The sequence below is a fragment of the Plecotus auritus genome (assembly GCF_963455305.1).
Source record: "Plecotus auritus genome assembly, chromosome: 7".
NCBI lineage: Eukaryota > Metazoa > Chordata > Mammalia > Chiroptera > Vespertilionidae > Plecotus > Plecotus auritus.
In genome coordinates this window covers 139,334,039-139,350,811 of record NC_137774.1, presented here as the reverse complement: position 1 = coordinate 139,350,811, position 16,773 = coordinate 139,334,039, and the positions used below count along the sequence as shown (strand labels likewise).

The following is a 16,773-nucleotide window of genomic DNA, read 5'->3' as shown; positions in this document are numbered from 1 at the left end:
GAATTAAATTGTACATCTAAGATGCCATTTATCACTATTAGAATTTTTATTTTTGCTTGTTTATATTTCCGCTTTATAAAAGAAGGCACTGTTCTCTACTGTATCCCCAGGGCCAGAAGAGCACCTGACACAGAAGACACTGAAGAAACTTTTGTTGAATAAATATCTCCTCTAAAGAGTTTTCTTAGGGCAGCTTAATGCCTGCCCAGTTCCCAGCTCTCACATAAGAATAAGATTTTTCAAGTCTTGAAATACCCGTTTATTAGCAGAGGAGGAATAAAGCACAATAGAAAATAAAGTGAAACCGAGTACAAGGAAATTCAATGGCAGTTCACCAGCTCCGCGCGGGAGGAGGCAGGATGGCCACGGGACGCTCGCCCAGTCCCTGGACTCCCGGGGCTCCTGGGCTCGCGATACGACAGGGTCTCGCGGGGCTGATTCTCTGTCTTTTATTGGCTGAGGTTGGGGCGTGGCACGAAGTGCCTACCAATCACGGGCGGCGTGTGTAGGCACGTGTGAGGGCCGGCCTGAGAATCAGGGGTGTATCAGGCTGGTTGAGGCTGCCAGACCCGGAGCTGAGCCGTAGTCCTTAGCGAGAAAGCGAGCGAAAGGCGCTCCGGCTCCGGGTCACACCACTCTCGTGCTCCTCCCTCGCTCAGTGTCCGCTGCCATGTGGGCCACCGTGAGGTTAGCGCTGTGGCGGTGCGCCCGCGCTGCTGCCCCCGGACCGCGCTTCTATTATGGGGACGCGGTGGCCACGCTGGGTACCCAGCCCGACTCGGGTTCTGCCGTCTACCAGGTAGGCTGGGTGAGCTGCCTGGGCCAGGAGCTCCCGGCGAGCCTGTGAGTTCCTCTGCCACACCTCCGCTGGTGCCAGGCCCGCGGGACGCGGTGCTGACCGGACTCGGAGGCAGGTGGACGCACTTGAACAGCTGCTCTTCTTTTCTCTGCGGCCTCAGTAATGATTCTGGGATGCAGGGGTCGTGAAGATTGAAAAAAAGAAAAAATCCCAAAACAAATACTCTTCCGTTTACTTTTAGCATTGGCACTGTTTTTTTGTATTTTTGAAATCAGTGGTTCTCAAAACCTGGCCTAGCTTTGTCAGCTGGGGAGCTCGTTGAATACACAGCTGCCGTAAGCCCCTCCCCGGACCTTTGGGGTCTCTGGTTAATGAAGCCCTGGGGGCTTGGTGGCAGCCAGTTTGGGGAATCGCTGGCCTAGGACAGCTAACCTTGGAAGTTGTGCTTATCAGACTTTAAATAGTTGGTTGTGTTAATAGAAAACATCCCACAGTATCTTTGAATAGCTTTTCTTGGAACGGGGAGCTATTACAAGGTCAAAGAAACAACTTGCAGCTTTTGAAAGCTAAGGGCTGGAAAATTGCAGTCTGTCCCATGTTACCTCTCCTTTATTGATTTGAGAGAGAGGAATGGAGAGAGAGAAAAGGAAACATCGATTCGTTGTTCCATGTATTTATGCTTCTTGTATGTGCGCTGACTAGAGTTGGAACCTCCAACCTTGACGTACTGGGACAACGCTTCAACCAGCTGAGCTACCTGGCCAGGGCTAAAATACTAACTCTTGATGCTTTTTCTCCTCTCCTCAAGGTCATCTCATGATCTGTATTTAGCCAGTAGCTGCTTCAGTAATGGTGTGTAGAAAGCAATCCCAAGGTATTAGTGTCCGAAATAAGTATTTATTTCCTTTTTATTTAATGTATTGGGGTGACACTGGTTAACAAAATTATGTAGGTTTTAGGTGCACAGTTCTACAACACATCATCTGTACACTGTATTGTGTGTTTACTACCCTAAGGCAAGTCTCTGTCCATATCCATCACCATTTATCCCCCCTATTCCCTCCATTCCCCACCCCCCACATTCAACATACTGTTGTTGGTATCCATGAGTTTTCTTTCTTTTTCTTCTTTTTTGGTCAATCCCTCCACCCACAAGAACTTATTTTTTGCTCTTGGATCTGTGGATTAGTTGTTGCAGCTCTGCTCTGAGCAGTGCATCCAGTTAAGGTCTGTTTCTTTTTAAAATTTTTATTATTATTTATTGATGAAAGAGAGATATTTATTTGTTGTTCCACTTATTTACACATTCATGGGTTGTTTCTTGTATGTGCCCTGACTGGGGATGGAACCCGAAGCCTTGGTGTATCAAGAGGGCTTGTTCTACTTGTTTCTTATTCCAGGACCCAGCCTGAGGGGCAGTGGCTACTTGGGGAATGCTCCTCTCATAATGGAAGGTGGGGCCACAAGAGGAGAGTATGGCAACACTTTGTCACTCTTAAAGCCTCTGCTTGCATTTGGTACCCTGTCACATTTGCCCACATTCCCCTGGACAAAAACAAGTAGTATGGACAGACTCATGGACTGTGGGGTGGGGAAGTATAATCTCACACTGAACCTTGGCAAAGGAGGGGAGGAATAATTTTGAACAAGTAATACAATTTACCTCATGGTCTAAGATGGTTGCTTAGTCTCCAGCTATTATGTCTGAGTTCCAAAAGGACTCATCTGCTTGACTGCTTTTTAAGGAGCCTCTCTAGAAGTCATACTTGCTTCCTATATTTTATTGGTTAGAATTTGGTCACACAGCCACATGTCTACGCACAGGAAGGCCAGGATATGTTACTTTTCCAGCTAGGCTTGTTGCCACCTTGAGTAAAATTGGAATTCCATCATCAAGGAAAGTGGGAAGAATGAACATGGGATAAACAGTTAATACTGTCTGCCACAGATAACAAATGGCTTGGAGAGAGTGGGTGTGTTCTTCTTAAGTTATGTTGGATGTTAAAAGATTTCACTTAGGTGCAGCCATATCTCCTGGGACCTCCAGCTACAAGTAGTAAACTTAGTGCAAAAAACCCATACAAAGGGAACAAAGGTAAAGCCATGCCTTGGATGGGAGATGGCACCTAGGGGCCTTGACCACAATCCAGTTTCTCCTTGCCTAATTTTCCTGGTCGCTCATGTTAGACCAGTAATATGTACTGCCCACTCTCACTTCTACCCACTGTGTGCTTCACAAAGGCTTGATAGCGACAGTTCTGTTTATGATTTTTTTTAAAAAAATATATTTTATTGATTTTTTACAGAGAGGAAGGGAGAGGGATAGAGAGTTAGAAACATCAATGAGAGAGAAACATAGATCAGCCGCCTCCTGCACACCCCCTACTGGGGATGTGCCCACAACCAAGGTACATGCCCTTGACTGGAATCGAACCTGGGACCCTTGAGTCCACAGGCCGACGCTCTATCCACTGAGTCAAACCGGTTAGGGCTGTTTATGATTTATTAATTAAATATATTTTTGATTTCAGAGAGGAAGGAAGAGGGAGAGAGATAGAAGCATCAATGATGGGACAGCCAAAACCGGTTTGGCTCAGTGGATAGAGCGTCGGCCTGCAGATTGAAGGGTCCCGGGTTCGATTCCGGTCGGGGGCATGTACCTTGGTTGCGGGTACATCCTCAGTGAGAGGTGTGCAGGAGGCAGCTGATCGATGTTTCTCTCTCATTGATGTTTCTGGCTCTCTATCCCTCTCCCTTCCTCTCTGTGAAATATCAATAAAATATATTTAAAAAAAAAATGATGGGACAGAATCATTGATCAGCTGCCTCCTGCACACCCCGCACTGGGGATCGAGCCTGCAACCTGGGCATGTGCCCTGACTGGGAATCCTAGTTCATAGGTTGATGCTCAGCTACTGAGCCATGCCTGCTAGGCAGTTTTCTTTATTTTTTTTTTAATGGGAGGCTAGCTTAGCTAGGGTAAAGGTTGCTTGCATAACCAGCTTTAGCTGCTGTTTTAAATTGGGCAACGTTATTGGCTGCAGTGATTGTATCCCTGGATTTGGATATGATTTAAATACAAAGACAAATACTTGTCTTTGTATGTATGTGAACTGTTTTTCATCAGCTTGGAACCTGTAGTTTGTAAAACTGGCAGGAGACTGGCAGGTAGGATGCCGGAGGGGGTTGGGGTTGGGGGAAAAAGAATAAAAAAATTAAGGCACATAAGAATCCCATAAGCCTCTAGATCTACAAGGGAAGAACTTGCTAAAAGACACTATAGGGATGCATTTAGCACTATGGGAGGAATCTGGGGCAAACAAAACATTTCAAGACAATTAGATGGTAGAACTTATATTTTAGAAAAGACTTAAGAGTGTTCGCAGCCGCCGTCGCTCTCCAACGCCTGCGCCGCCTCCAGCTCGCCGAGCTCCAGCCGAAGGAGAAGGGGGGTAAGTAAAGACGTCTCTGTACCATGGCTCGTACCAAGCAGACTGCCCGCAAATCGACCGGGGGGCAAAGCCCCGAGGAAGCAGCTGGCTACCAAAGCCGCTCGAAAGAGTGCGCCCTCCGCTGGAGGGGTGAAGAAACCTCATCGTTACAGGCCCGGTACTGTGGCACTTCGTGAAATTAGACGTTATCAGAAGTCCACTGAACTTCTGATTCGCAAACTTCCCTTCCAGCGTCTGGTGCGAGAAATTGCTCAGGACTTCAAAACAGACCTGCGCTTCCAAAGTGCAGCGATTGGTGCTTTGCAGGAGGCAAGTGAGGCCTATCTGGTTGGCCTTTTTGAAGACACCAACCTGTGTGCTATCCATGCCAAACGTGTAACAATTATGCCAAAAGACATCCAGCTAGCACGCCGCATACTGAAGAACATGCTTACGAATCCACTATGATGGAAAACATTTCATTCTTTTAAAAAATTTCTCTTCTTCCTGTTATTGGTAGTTCTGAACGTTAGGTTTTTTTTCCATGGGGTCAAAAGGTACCTAAGTATATGATTGCAAGTTGAAAATAGGGGACAGAAATCAGGTATTGGCAGTTTTTCCATTTTCATTTGTGTGTGAATTTTTTTAATATAAATGCGGGGACATAAAGCATTAATGCAAGTCAGATGTTTCAGTGAACAAGTTTCAGCAGTTCAACTTTATAACAATATAAATAAACCTGTTAAATTTTTCTGGACAATGCCAGCATTTGGATTTTTTTAAAACAAGTAAATTTCTTATTGATGGCAACTAAATGGTGTTTGTAGCATTTTTATCATACAGTAGATTCCATCCATTCACTATACTTTTCTAACTTAGTTGTCCTACATGCAAGTACATGTTTTTAATGTTGTCTGTCTTCTGTGCTGTTCCTGTAAGTTTGCTATTAAAATACATTAAACTATAAAAAAAAAAAAAAAGAAAAGACTTAAGAAACATATCAGCCAATTGTGTGTATGTGGACCTCCCATGGGATCCTATTCAAATAAAAAAACTGCAAAAAACAACTATATCTGACAGTTGGGAAGATATCTTTACAAATTAGATATATGAGGCTATTAATAGATTATTTTTTATTTTAATTTTTAAAAATATATTTTTATTGATTTCAGAGAGGAAGGGAGAGGGAGAGAGAGATAGAAACATCAATGATGAGAGAGAATCATTGATTGGCTGCCTCCTGCACGCCCTACACTGGGGATCAAGCCTGCAACACAAGCATGTGCCCTTGACCGGAATCGAACCCGGGACCCTTCAGTCCACAGGCTCACGCTCTATCGACTAAGCCAAACCAGCTAGGGCAATATTAATAGATTATTGATAAGGATAGTGTTCCTCATCTTTTAGAGATTTGGAAATACTTATAGATCAGATGTTACGTCTAGGATTTTCTTCAGAATAATTTGGGGGCCATAAAGGAAACAACTTTGACCATATATGGATAATTGTTGAAGTGCATTGGGTACATTTCATTATGCTAGCTTTTTGCTTTTGTATATGTTTGATAATTTCTGTGAAAGAAAGTTAACAACAATGACAACAAACTACACTAAAGGGTTGCTGAACATGATAGTGAAACCCCTCCTCTCTTTAATTTGCTGTAATGTAACCTGTCTATTCCTCCCTTTTCCAGTGCTGTTGAGTATGTCATAATGACTGGATGGACTTGCTTGGGAATTTGCCCCAAATGATATCACTGAAAAAAACATTTTGTAGGTTTTTTTTTCTTCATTTTTTTTCTTAAGATAAAAACATTAATGATGATAGAGAATCATTGATTGGCTGCCTCCTGCATGCCCCTTACTGAGGATTGAGCCCACAACTTGGGCATGTGCCCTGACTGGAATTGAACTGTGACCTCCTGGTTCATAGGTTGATGATCAACCACTGAGCCACACAGGCCATTTTATTCACTTTTAAACAGACAAAGGAAAATTGTTCCATGACCTCAGGAACTCTCTGTAGAAAATAGGAAATAATGGAACTATATCATAAAGACTGTAAATTCATCTAATTTTGAATAGCTGGAAAGCTGTTTAGCATTGTGTCTCGGAAAGGGAATTAAATCACCAGATGTGTTCATCACATTATGAAGAACAAAATGTGTTAGCAGGTTAAACTCTGAATTTTCAAAAATAATTAGCTAAGTAAGTATTGTTTTAAAGTCATGTGCTGATCAAACAAAATTTACAAAACAGAAGGTTGAAAAGTTAGTTTCCTCTGCTCTTTTCTATTTTTTGTATATTACTCTAGAAAATTTCTAAACAAATACATAGTATTTTATTCTTTTTTAAACATAAAATAGAATCCACTTTTCTAAACCCTGGGCTGCTTTTTTTTTAGTGTAATTTGTCAGTAAACAAGTATTTCTGCATTGGTTAGAATCTCCTCAGAATAGTTATAGATGGGGCAGAAAAAAATAAAGATGTCATTCTAACCCTTAAAAATGAAGGAATTTATTGATTTCAGAGAGGAAGGGAGAGGGAGAGAGAGAGATAGAAACATCAATGATGAGAGAGAATCATTGATCGGCTGTCTCCTGCACATCCCACACAGGGGATCGAGCCCACAAACCGGGCACGTGCCCTTGACCAGAATTGAACCTGCGATCCTTCAGCCCACAGGCTGACACTCTAGCCACTGAGCCAAACCAACTAGGGCTCACTTATATTTTTAAAAATAGAAAATGAAATAGAGATCAATTAAATTCAGTAGGAGTGTAAGGAAGAAAGATGTTAAAGTTAGTAGGAGTGGCCATAAATGGTGTTGGCGATGAAATGGAACATGCATCAGGCTTTATAAGGGGGTGCGATTTGGATAGATGGACCAGAGGAGGGGTGGTGGTAGTGAAGAGCTTGAGCAAAGCTACAGGCAGGAATTAATCTTCCCTTACAACTGAATGGCCTAACATGGAGATCACATGGATGGGCTGGCCCAGTGTGGAGATCCCATGGATGGGTTGGCACATGATATTCTTCTTAACCCTTATTTTGATAAAAAATGTAATTGCTTTCTAATATTACTCTCTTTCTTTGTTTCTGTTTTAGGAAAACTATGAACAGATGAAAGCACTAGTAAATGAACTCCATGAACGAGCACAGAAAATAAGACTAGGTAAACACTTATTTTAAAAAAATATCTTTTTATTGATTTTAGAGCGAGAGGAAGAGAGAGGGGGAGAGAGAGAGAAACATCAATGTTTGAGAGAACCGCTGATTGACTGCCTCCCATGCACACCCTGACTAGGGATTGAACCCGCAACCCAGTGCCCCGGCCTGGCTGGCAATCAGAGGCTATTGGGGCCATCTTGCCCAGTCCCAATTGGGGCCAGGCTGGCCAGGGTCTGCCAGCTGCTGGCTGGGGCCTGGGGGCCTGCCAGTTGCTGGCCAGGGCCTGGTGGCCTGCCAGATGCTGGCTGGGGGCTGCTGGACAGGGTGAGGGACTGGGGGAAGTTGGCTGTGGGAGTGCACTGACCACCAGGGGGCAGTTCCTACGTTGAGCATCTGCCCCCTGGTGGTCAGTGAGCATCATAGCGACTGGTTGACCGGCCATTTCGGTTGTTTGGTTGTAATGGTCGCTTAGGCTTTTATATCTATAACTAGAGGCCCGATGCACGAAATTCGTGCAAGGGGCTTGGCCCTCACAGCCGTGGTGGCTGCCTTGGCCCTCGCAGACCCGGCTTTGTCCGGAAAGTCATCCAGAAGGTTGTTCAGCTGTTCGGTCTAATTAGCATATTACACTTTTATTATTATCTGCACTAATAAAAGAGAAACATGCAAATTGACCATCATTCCGCTATGCCCACCAACCAATCAGAGTGAGTATGCAAATTAACCCAACTAAGATGGCGGCCGCCATGGAGCTGGAGCGAGCAGGAGTCTTGGGTTGCCCCCGGCGATGGAGGAAGCCAAGCTTCCTGCCCGCCCTGGCTGGCCCTTGCCTCCACTTAAGGCTACAAAGTTTCAATTATAGAAGATAAATAAATCCCAACAAATATGGCGCCACCACAGAGCTGGAGTGAGCAGGACGCTTGGGTTGCCCCTGGCAATGGAGGAAGCTAAGCTTCCTGCCTGCCCTGGCCAGCCCTGGCCTCTGCTCAAGGCTACAAAGTTTCAATTATAGAAAAATAAGTCACAGATACCTGCTTCCAGCTGGCCCTGGCGTATGCTTGGGTCGCCGGGGGGCGTGGCCGGCCTGCAAACCACCACAGGCCCCTCACCCAGGCTGCCCCACACCCCAAGGGAACCCCCACCCTGATTTGGGACACACTTCAGGGCAAACCAGCTGGCCCCCACCCGTGCACCAGGCCTCTATCCTATCTAATAAAAGAGTAATATGCAAATTGACCATCACTCCAACACACAAAATGGCTGCCCCCATGTGGACACAAGATGGCTGCCACAAGATGGCCAGCAGGGGAGGGGAGTTGTGAGGGACCAGGCCTGCAAGGGAGGGCAGTTGGGGGCGATCAAGCCTGCAGGGGAGGGCAGTTAGGGGTGACCAGGTTAGCAGAGGAGGGAAGTTGGGGGCTACCGGGCCTGTAGGGAAGGGCAGTTGGGGGGGACCCAGGCCTGCAGGGGAGAGCAGTTGGGGGGGACCAGGACTTCAGGGGAGAGCAGTTAGGGGTGATGAGGCTGGCAGGGGAGGGCAGTTAGGGGCGATCAGGCAGGCAGAGTAGTTAGGGGCGATTAGGCAGGCAGGCAGATGAGCGGTTAGGAGCCAGCGGTACTGGATTGCAACAGGGATGTCTGACTGCCAGTTTAGGCCCAATGTGGGATAGGGCCTAAACTGGCAGTTGGACATCCCCTGAGGGATCCCGGATTGGAAAGGGTGCAGGCTGGGCTGAGGGACACTTGCCCCTCTGTGCACGAATTTTGTGTACTGGGCCTCTAGTAGATAATAAAAGCATAATATGCTAATTAGACCGGACGTCCTTCTGGATGACCTCCTGGACAAAGCCAGGGCTGAGAGGGAAGCCCGGGTCCTGTTTGCCTGCTAGTGGCCAGAGGGAAGCCCAGATCCCGGGTGCCAGAGGGAAGCTGGTGCCAGCAGCCAGGGGAAGGAAGGCCTACTCTTGCACAAATTTCGTGCATCGGGCCTCTAGTATATAGATAATATTGCAATAGGGATAGACCAGGGGTGGGCAAACTTTTTGACTCGAGGGCCACAATGGGTTCTTAAACTGGACCGGAGGGCCGGAACAAAAGCATGGATGGAGTGTTTGTGTGAACTAATATAAATTCAAAGTAAAGGAGCGGAGGGGAGAGCAAGAGAACCCTCCGCTCTTTCGGCTCCGCGGGCCGGATAGAACAGCCGATCGGGCCGGATCCGGCCCGTGGGCCGTAGTTTGCCCATGGCTGGGATAGACTGATTAAAAAACAAACAGATAAATGCTTGTTTATTTACTTTAGAAAACTGTCAGTTTGTAAGTTGAATGAATGATCTGAAAAATATGCCTTTTCTCACAGCATATGTTGAACTTTTAAAAGCTCTATATTGTGGACTAAGTGTTAAATGTTTTTCTGGCATTAAGTTATATGGAGACCTTATTATTGCGTGTCAGTCTAATCTAATCCTGTTTTTATTATAGGAGGTAGTGAGAAAGCCAAAGAACGCCACACATCAAGAGGAAAACTGTTAGCCAGGGAAAGAGTTGATGGCCTTCTGGACCCAGGGTTGGTATATACCCAAGTGCCAACTCAGTGCTCTCTATTCCATGGGACTTCCTTAGACACCATTGTAAATAGATGATTTTAAATTTTGGTTGTTATTGTAAGATTCAACAATAAATGTTTATCGAGAGGCTAATATTCTAGGTGCTGCTGATATATCAGTGAATAAAATAGACAAAGATCCTTGCCCACCTGGAGTTTACATTGCAGCAGGAGGTGACTGAAAATAAATGATAAATGTAATAATTTTATATTTTGTTAGAAGGTGGTAACTGTCATGGCAGGAAGAAAAGGTAGACTAGAGTAAGGGAGAAGATGAAGGTCAAGTTGCAGTTTTAAATGAGGTGGTTAGGGTAGGCCTCATTGAGAAGGTGGCATTTGAACAAAGATTTGAAAGAGTGAAGAGAGGTAACCCTAAACATATCTGGGGAAAGAGGGTTGCAGACAGAGGAGCAATGGCCAGTGCAGAGGCCCTGAGGTGGGAATGTGCCGGATGTTCTGATCTGCTCCAGGAGCCAGGGACCAGTGTGGTCGGGGTGGAAGGAAAGTAGTAGAAATGGAGTCCAATTTCATAAGACCTTGTGGGCTAGGATAAGAATTTCAGCTCTTGAGAGAAATGGGAAGTTTTTGTGGGGTTTTGAATGGGGAGCTATTATGATCTATTTGACTTATGTTTGAAAAGAGTTACTCTGGCTGCTGTGTTGTGAGTGACTGTGCGCAGCAAGGGTGGGAGCACCGAGACCAGTTTGAGAGCGATTGCAGTGATTCAAGGGAGACAGGATGGTGACTTGGACTAGGTACTGGTAGTGGGGATGATGAGAATGTTAGTTTCTGGGTTTGTTGTCAAGACAAAGTTAACCCAACAGCGTTTCCTGAAGGATTGGATTAGGTGGATGTGGGGTTGGAGAGAAGGAAATAAAGACTACCAAAGTATATTTTGTGACATGTGTGTGCATACACACACACTCACACTCACGCTGGAGATGACGCTGCTAATACCTTGCATATATCTATCTAGACCAGCCGTGGGCAAACTAACACAAACACTCCATCCATGCTTTTGTTCCGGCTCTCCGGTCCAGTGTAAGAACCCATTGTGGCCCTCGAGTTAAAAAGTTTGCCCACCCCTGATCTAGACCGTTTTCAAAAATATGTGTATTAGACATAATATTTTAAAGAAAAAATGCAGCCCTAGCTGCTTTGGCTCAATGGATAGAGCGTCAGTCTGCGGACTGAAAGGTCCCAGGTTCGATTCTGGCCAAGGGCACGTGCCTGGGTTGAGGGCTTGATCCCCAGTGGGGGGCGTGCAAGAGGCAGCCGATCAATGATTCTCTCTCATCATTGATGTTTCTATCTCTCTCTCCCTCTCCCTTCCTCTCTGAAATCAATAAAATATATTTAAAAAAAAAAAGAAAAAATGGAATCATACTAAATGTGGGTTTTCTAACCCCCTTTCCCCACCCCTCACTTACTATATCTTAAACATTTAAGTAAGAGCTAGTGGTTAAAAACAAAAAACAAACAAAAACCGTGGTCCCAGATTGGTTATTAAAACCCAACTCTGCCACTTACTACTGACTTAGACGAGTGACTTAGTCTCTATTTCAGTTTCCTCATCAGTTAATCCTACCTATTAAAGAGGGAATATGCTAATTAACCATCACTCCATCACAAATATGGCTACACACACAGCTGAGGCCAAGTTCCCATAAGGAGCCTTAATGAGCAGTCAGCAGGGACCTGAGGCTATGCCAGCCGTGGGCAAACTATGGCCTGCGGGCCGGATCCGGCCCGTTCAGCTGTTCTATTCGGCCTGCAGAGCCGAAAGAGCGGAGGGTTCTCTTGCTCTCCCCTCCGCTCCTTTACTTTGAATTTATATTAATTCACACAAACACTCCATCCATGCTTTTGTTCCGGCCCTCCGGTCCAGTTTAAGAACCCATTGTGGCCCTCGAGTCAAAAAGTTTGCCCACCCCTGGGCTATGCCCTCCTCCACCCGGCTGGGCTTGACAGGGGACCTCAAGGTGCGCTTCCCGTCCTGGTGCTGGGCTAGGGGACCTCAGACTGCACCCCTCACCCGGCAGGGCTTGACAGGAGACCTCAGGCTGCACCTCCCGACTTGGCACCAGGGTGAGGGACCTCAGGCCACGCCCCCCTACCCTGTGGGGCTTGACGGGACTTCAGGCTGTGCCCCCCACCCCGGCACCAGACCGGGGGACCTAGGCAGCACCCCCCGCCCCAGCACCCGGCCAGGGGACCTAAGGCAGCGCCCTCCTGCCTGGTGGGGCTTGACAGGGGACCTCAGGCTGTGCTCCCCACCCAGCAGGGCTTGACGGGGGACCTCAAGGTGCACCCCCAGTGCTGGGTCAGGGAATTCAGGCCACACCCCCTGCCCAGCGGGGCTTGACAGGGGACCTGAGGCTGCACCCCCTGCCAGTGGGGCTTGACAGGGGACCTGAGGCTGTGCCCCCCTCCTGGTGCTGGGCCGGGGGACCTGAGGCTGCACACCCCCGCCTGACAGGGCTTGATGGAGGACCTCAGGCCATGCCCCCCATCCAGTGGGGCTTGACTGGGGATCTCAGGCCATGTCCCACACCTGGCAGGGCTTGACAGGGGACCTCAAGGCATGCCCCCCGCCCTGGTCTGGACTGGGGACCTCAGGCCATGCCTCCCATCCTGGCGCCGGGCCAGGGTACCTGCAGCTACGTCCCCTGCCCGGCGGGGCTTGACAAGGGTGGGAATGGCCGGGTCTGCATCTAGCCCAATGGGGGGGGCGTGGCCGGGTCTGGATCTCACGTGATTTTGAGGTGAATGTGGGAGGGCATGGACTTGACTCTGGGTCCCGTGGTGTGCCCCAGACTCTGACAGGAGGAAGGTTTTCATATACATTTTACTAATTTTCTTTCATCTCTGACACTTCTATTATAGAGAAAGGGCAAATAGCAATATTAAATTATTTCCTCTAATTAATCCACTTTTAATGTGCATGAATTTCGTGCACCGGGCCACTAGTGGGATTATAATAGGATCCACCTGAGAAGGTAGTTCTTAGGAGTAAATGAGTTAGGTTTCTGAAAGTCCTAGAAGACAGCCTGGCACATAGTCACTACTACATACATTTTAGGTGCTATGCTCTTTCTATATTAATAAACACAGTTGTAAACATCTTTTAAAATAAGTACCTCGTGTTCTATTGTATGGCTGTACCATATAAACCCCCAAAATTTTCACATGAGATTTTGTTTTAAATATTCTTTTTGTAGATTTTATATACAATATGCATATTTGATACATTGGATCATTAAAGAAAAAAAGTCTTTTTTCCCCCCCATGTGTAACTCTTTAAATATGCTTTTTAAGAAATGACATTAATTCAAGGAACATCCTTTCTTCCTCTCAGGTCTCCATTTCTGGAATTATCCCAGTTTGCAGGTTACCAGTTATATGATAATGAGGAGGTCCCTGCAGGTGGCATCATTACAGGCATTGGGAGAGTATCAGGGTGAGTATTCTACTTACACGCAACATTGAGGGTCAGGAACATTAATCAGGCACGGGCATCCAACACTCACAGCTTTGCATATTAGCATTCAAGTTTTATGCTATTGATATTATTTAGGACTGAGGCTTCCTATGCAGATTCCTTTATAGAGCTTTACAGACAAAAATTAAAGGGGGAAAAAATCTTAGCTTATAGAATAGAAACCAGGAATGTCTTCAGTCAGCTCTGCAACAATGGTGAATGGCTATAGCTGCACCTCCCCTGACGGTGTTGGAGAAGACCAAAGAAATACCAAGCATGCTTCCTAGAAAAAGGGAGGGACCCCGTTTATTAACACTAGTGGACTCCTGGAATAATTTCCAAATCAGGGTGAAGAAACACGCAGAGGGCTTCATTTTTTATAACCTTCTGGGGTCTTTGTCTTGCAGATATGGTGTTGGGGGTCCCCAGGCCATATCTGATGATCTGTCCTGGGGCCATTGATAATGACCTCCCCCCGCCCCCAGGGCAGTGCATTGTTCACAGTTTTTATGACCTGACATGCCTTGCAAGACCAGTTTCCTCCTCAAAGGCACAGGGCTCTGATGAGAAGGTGGAGGAACACATACCAATAACCGGCATCTGAATCAAATGTGCTTGTATTGGGCTCAGAATCCAATTGCCTGAGGTCAAAGCTGAGCCAGTGGCTTGATCTTGGGCAAGTTATTTACTCTCTAAACCCCACTTGTGTGGTTTCCCAGGCTCCACAGGTGATCTCTTCATATCTAGGGTGAAAACCACTGTTTAGAGGAGTAGCTCTCCAAGTGCAGTCCTCAGGTCGCCTCCCTGCTCAACAGGCATGGGGTTTGATAGCTTGGCTGGCCTGGGCCTCCCTCTTCAGGGTGATCGATGGCTGGCCTGCACACCTGCTACAGCGTCGCTGACCAGTGGCCTGAGCCTCCCTCTGTGGGGCGATTGGTCATGGGCACCCAGGTTGATCGCCCCGCAGAGGGAGGCCCCACCCACCCGCTGCAGTGCTGCCAGCTGGGTGCCCTGTGCCTCCCTCTGTGGCTGCTGGGTGGGTAGCCTGGGCCTCCCTCCTTGGGGGGTCGATCGCGGAGGCCCCTCTTCCCCCTCCATCCCCCCATTGATCACCCCGCAGAGGGTGATCACACCCGCCTTGGCTGGCCTGGCGCCAGTTCACATCATAGGGTGTTTGTCTGGAAGGTTGTCCAGTCAGTTGTTCTGCTGTTCAGTTGTTTGGTCAATTTGCATATTGTGCTTTTATTATTATAGGTTATATTTTTAGGACCCTTTCATTCAAATAACCATTATGAAATGTGTCTTAGGTTGTTAGTTTTTCACTACTAATATAAGACTGATGGCTCTTGTTAGAAGTGATCATTTTCTATTATATAAACGAATATGTGAACTGTGATTAAAGCTTGCGTTTATATCTTAAGATTGTCTACTAATGACTGTCATTGGTCGTAGGTACTAGAAGTTGAAAATAGCATTGGAGTATCTTGGAATGTTTTGTAATTGTTCTGTAATTGTGAATAAATAAATCTCTCATACTCTCTTTCCTATGAAATTTCTGCCTTTCAGAGTAGAATGCATGATTGTTGCCAATGATGCCACTGTTAAAGGCGGTACCTACTACCCAGTGACTGTGAAAAAACATTTACGGGCACAAGAAATTGCAATGCAAAACAGGCTCCCCTGCATCTACTTGGGCAAGTAACTATTTTTAGCTGGTAAAATATGTTACTGTTTATATGACATTATCAATGAGTGTTTAAAAAATCTTGGTTTCTCTCATAATTACAAAAGAAATGCATGTTCTTAGTTGGGAACTCTGGGAGAAAATGTAAATAAGGGTTACCCATAATAACCCCTTCTTTGAGGAATAACCCCCTGACAGTATTTTGGTTTATGCCAATTTTTTCTCTAAACGTGTGTGTTTTTTTTCTTCTGTATATTTTGTTTTTCTGTTAATCCTAATGGATTGAAACTATGAAAAAAATAATAGCTAATATATTTTGATCTCTTGAGTGTGAATTACTATGTTAAATGCTTGAGTATATATATAGTTTTTTAAAAAATTTATTGATTCTAAGCCAGTGTGCCTTAGTTGGCTGGGTGTCGTCCTATGCACCAAAAGGTTGCTGGTTTGATTCTTGGTCAGGGCACATGCCCGGATTGCAGACTCGATCCCCAGTTTGGCAGCTGATCAATGTTTCTCTCTCACATGTATGTTTCTCTCTCTCTCTCTCCCTTCCACTCTCTTAAAAAAAAAATCAATAAACTATTTAAAAATTTATTGATTTGAGAGAGAGAAACGTTTTTTTTGGTGCTACTTATTTATGCATTTATTGGTTGATTCTTGTATGTGCCCTGATTGGGGATTGAACCCACAAGGCATATTGGGACAATGCTTCAACCAACTGAGCTACCCGGCTAGCACCATGTATGTATATAACTTGAGCAGATAAAATTTAAAGAAATTTAATTTAAATTTTTTAAAATTTATTTTTCAATTACAGTCAACATACAATATTATATATTAGTTTCAGGTCTACAAAATAGTGATTCGACATTTATATACCTTATGAAGTGATCACCTGATTAAACCTAGTAAGGAAATTTAATTTTCAATGAATGTACTGGTACATTTATATTTAAAATTAAAATACATTTAAATCTATGGATATTTCAAAAAGAACATAAAAGCAAGGCAGTATAAAATTGCTACTTTCTGGATATTGGTATAGTTTTGCAAAATGCCAAGATATATTGTTCATTTATGTAAGGATTTGAACAGGTACTGATGTGGATATTTTTTTTCTGGGAAGGAAAATTTGCCTGGTATATACGCTTTGTATAAATAGAACACAGCAAATGAGGTCCTGTTTTCAGTGAAGAGTATTATGTTGTCCTTGTCTTCAGCCCACTTGTAATGGTTGGAAATAAGATATAAAGTATCAAATAATAATAAAATACTTATTTATAGTTGTAGGCAAGATTAATAGGTATGGGACTAAATCACTTTTTGTGGTTCTTCTATGTGTACTCACAGTATGTGTTGAACTAAGTATATCACACATTATTTCATGTCATCCCAGTAAGAACTCTGAGGGATAGTTACTGTTACCTTCATTTTACTGGTGAGGGAACCGAGGCATAGAATGGTTAGGAAGTATACCTGTGATCATAAAGTTATGAAGTCACCAAGCTCTGTTTTGAACTCAGCTGACATTCTTATCCACTACTCTAATCTGCAGTGAAAACAATACTAGAAGTTGCATTATACGATAAATTGTCACAACT

The 16,773-nt window shown here is 45.2% G+C and overlaps 1 protein-coding gene and 1 pseudogene across 7 annotated transcripts in view; both read left to right on the top strand.

Moving 5' to 3' along the window:
- The first annotated feature begins 511 nt into the window (after positions 1-511).
- The window catches only part of MCCC2 (methylcrotonyl-CoA carboxylase subunit 2), a 216,416-nt gene continuing 200,154 nt past the window's right edge, over positions 512-16,773 (top strand). For 4 of the 6 annotated variants that reach the window (XR_013961185.1, XM_080679781.1, XM_080679784.1 and 1 more), the window contains exons 1-5: positions 518-799; positions 7,338-7,404; positions 9,881-9,965; positions 13,363-13,464; positions 15,052-15,179. Coding sequence is in view for 5 of the 6 variants with exons in the window: in XM_080679781.1 (XP_080535907.1) it covers positions 671-799; positions 7,338-7,404; positions 9,881-9,965; positions 13,363-13,464; positions 15,052-15,179 (511 nt within the window). In the remaining variant the exon portion in view is untranslated. Of the gene's footprint in view, positions 800-7,337; positions 7,405-9,880; positions 9,966-13,362; positions 13,465-15,051; positions 15,180-16,773 lie in introns of all 6 variants that reach the window. The other 2 variants (XM_080679783.1, XM_080679780.1) reach the window with 2 other exon arrangements.
- Positions 4,275-5,197, top strand: LOC308253986 (histone H3.3A-like; annotated as a pseudogene). Its single transcript has one exon. The product of its transcript is annotated as a histone H3.3A-like (transcript).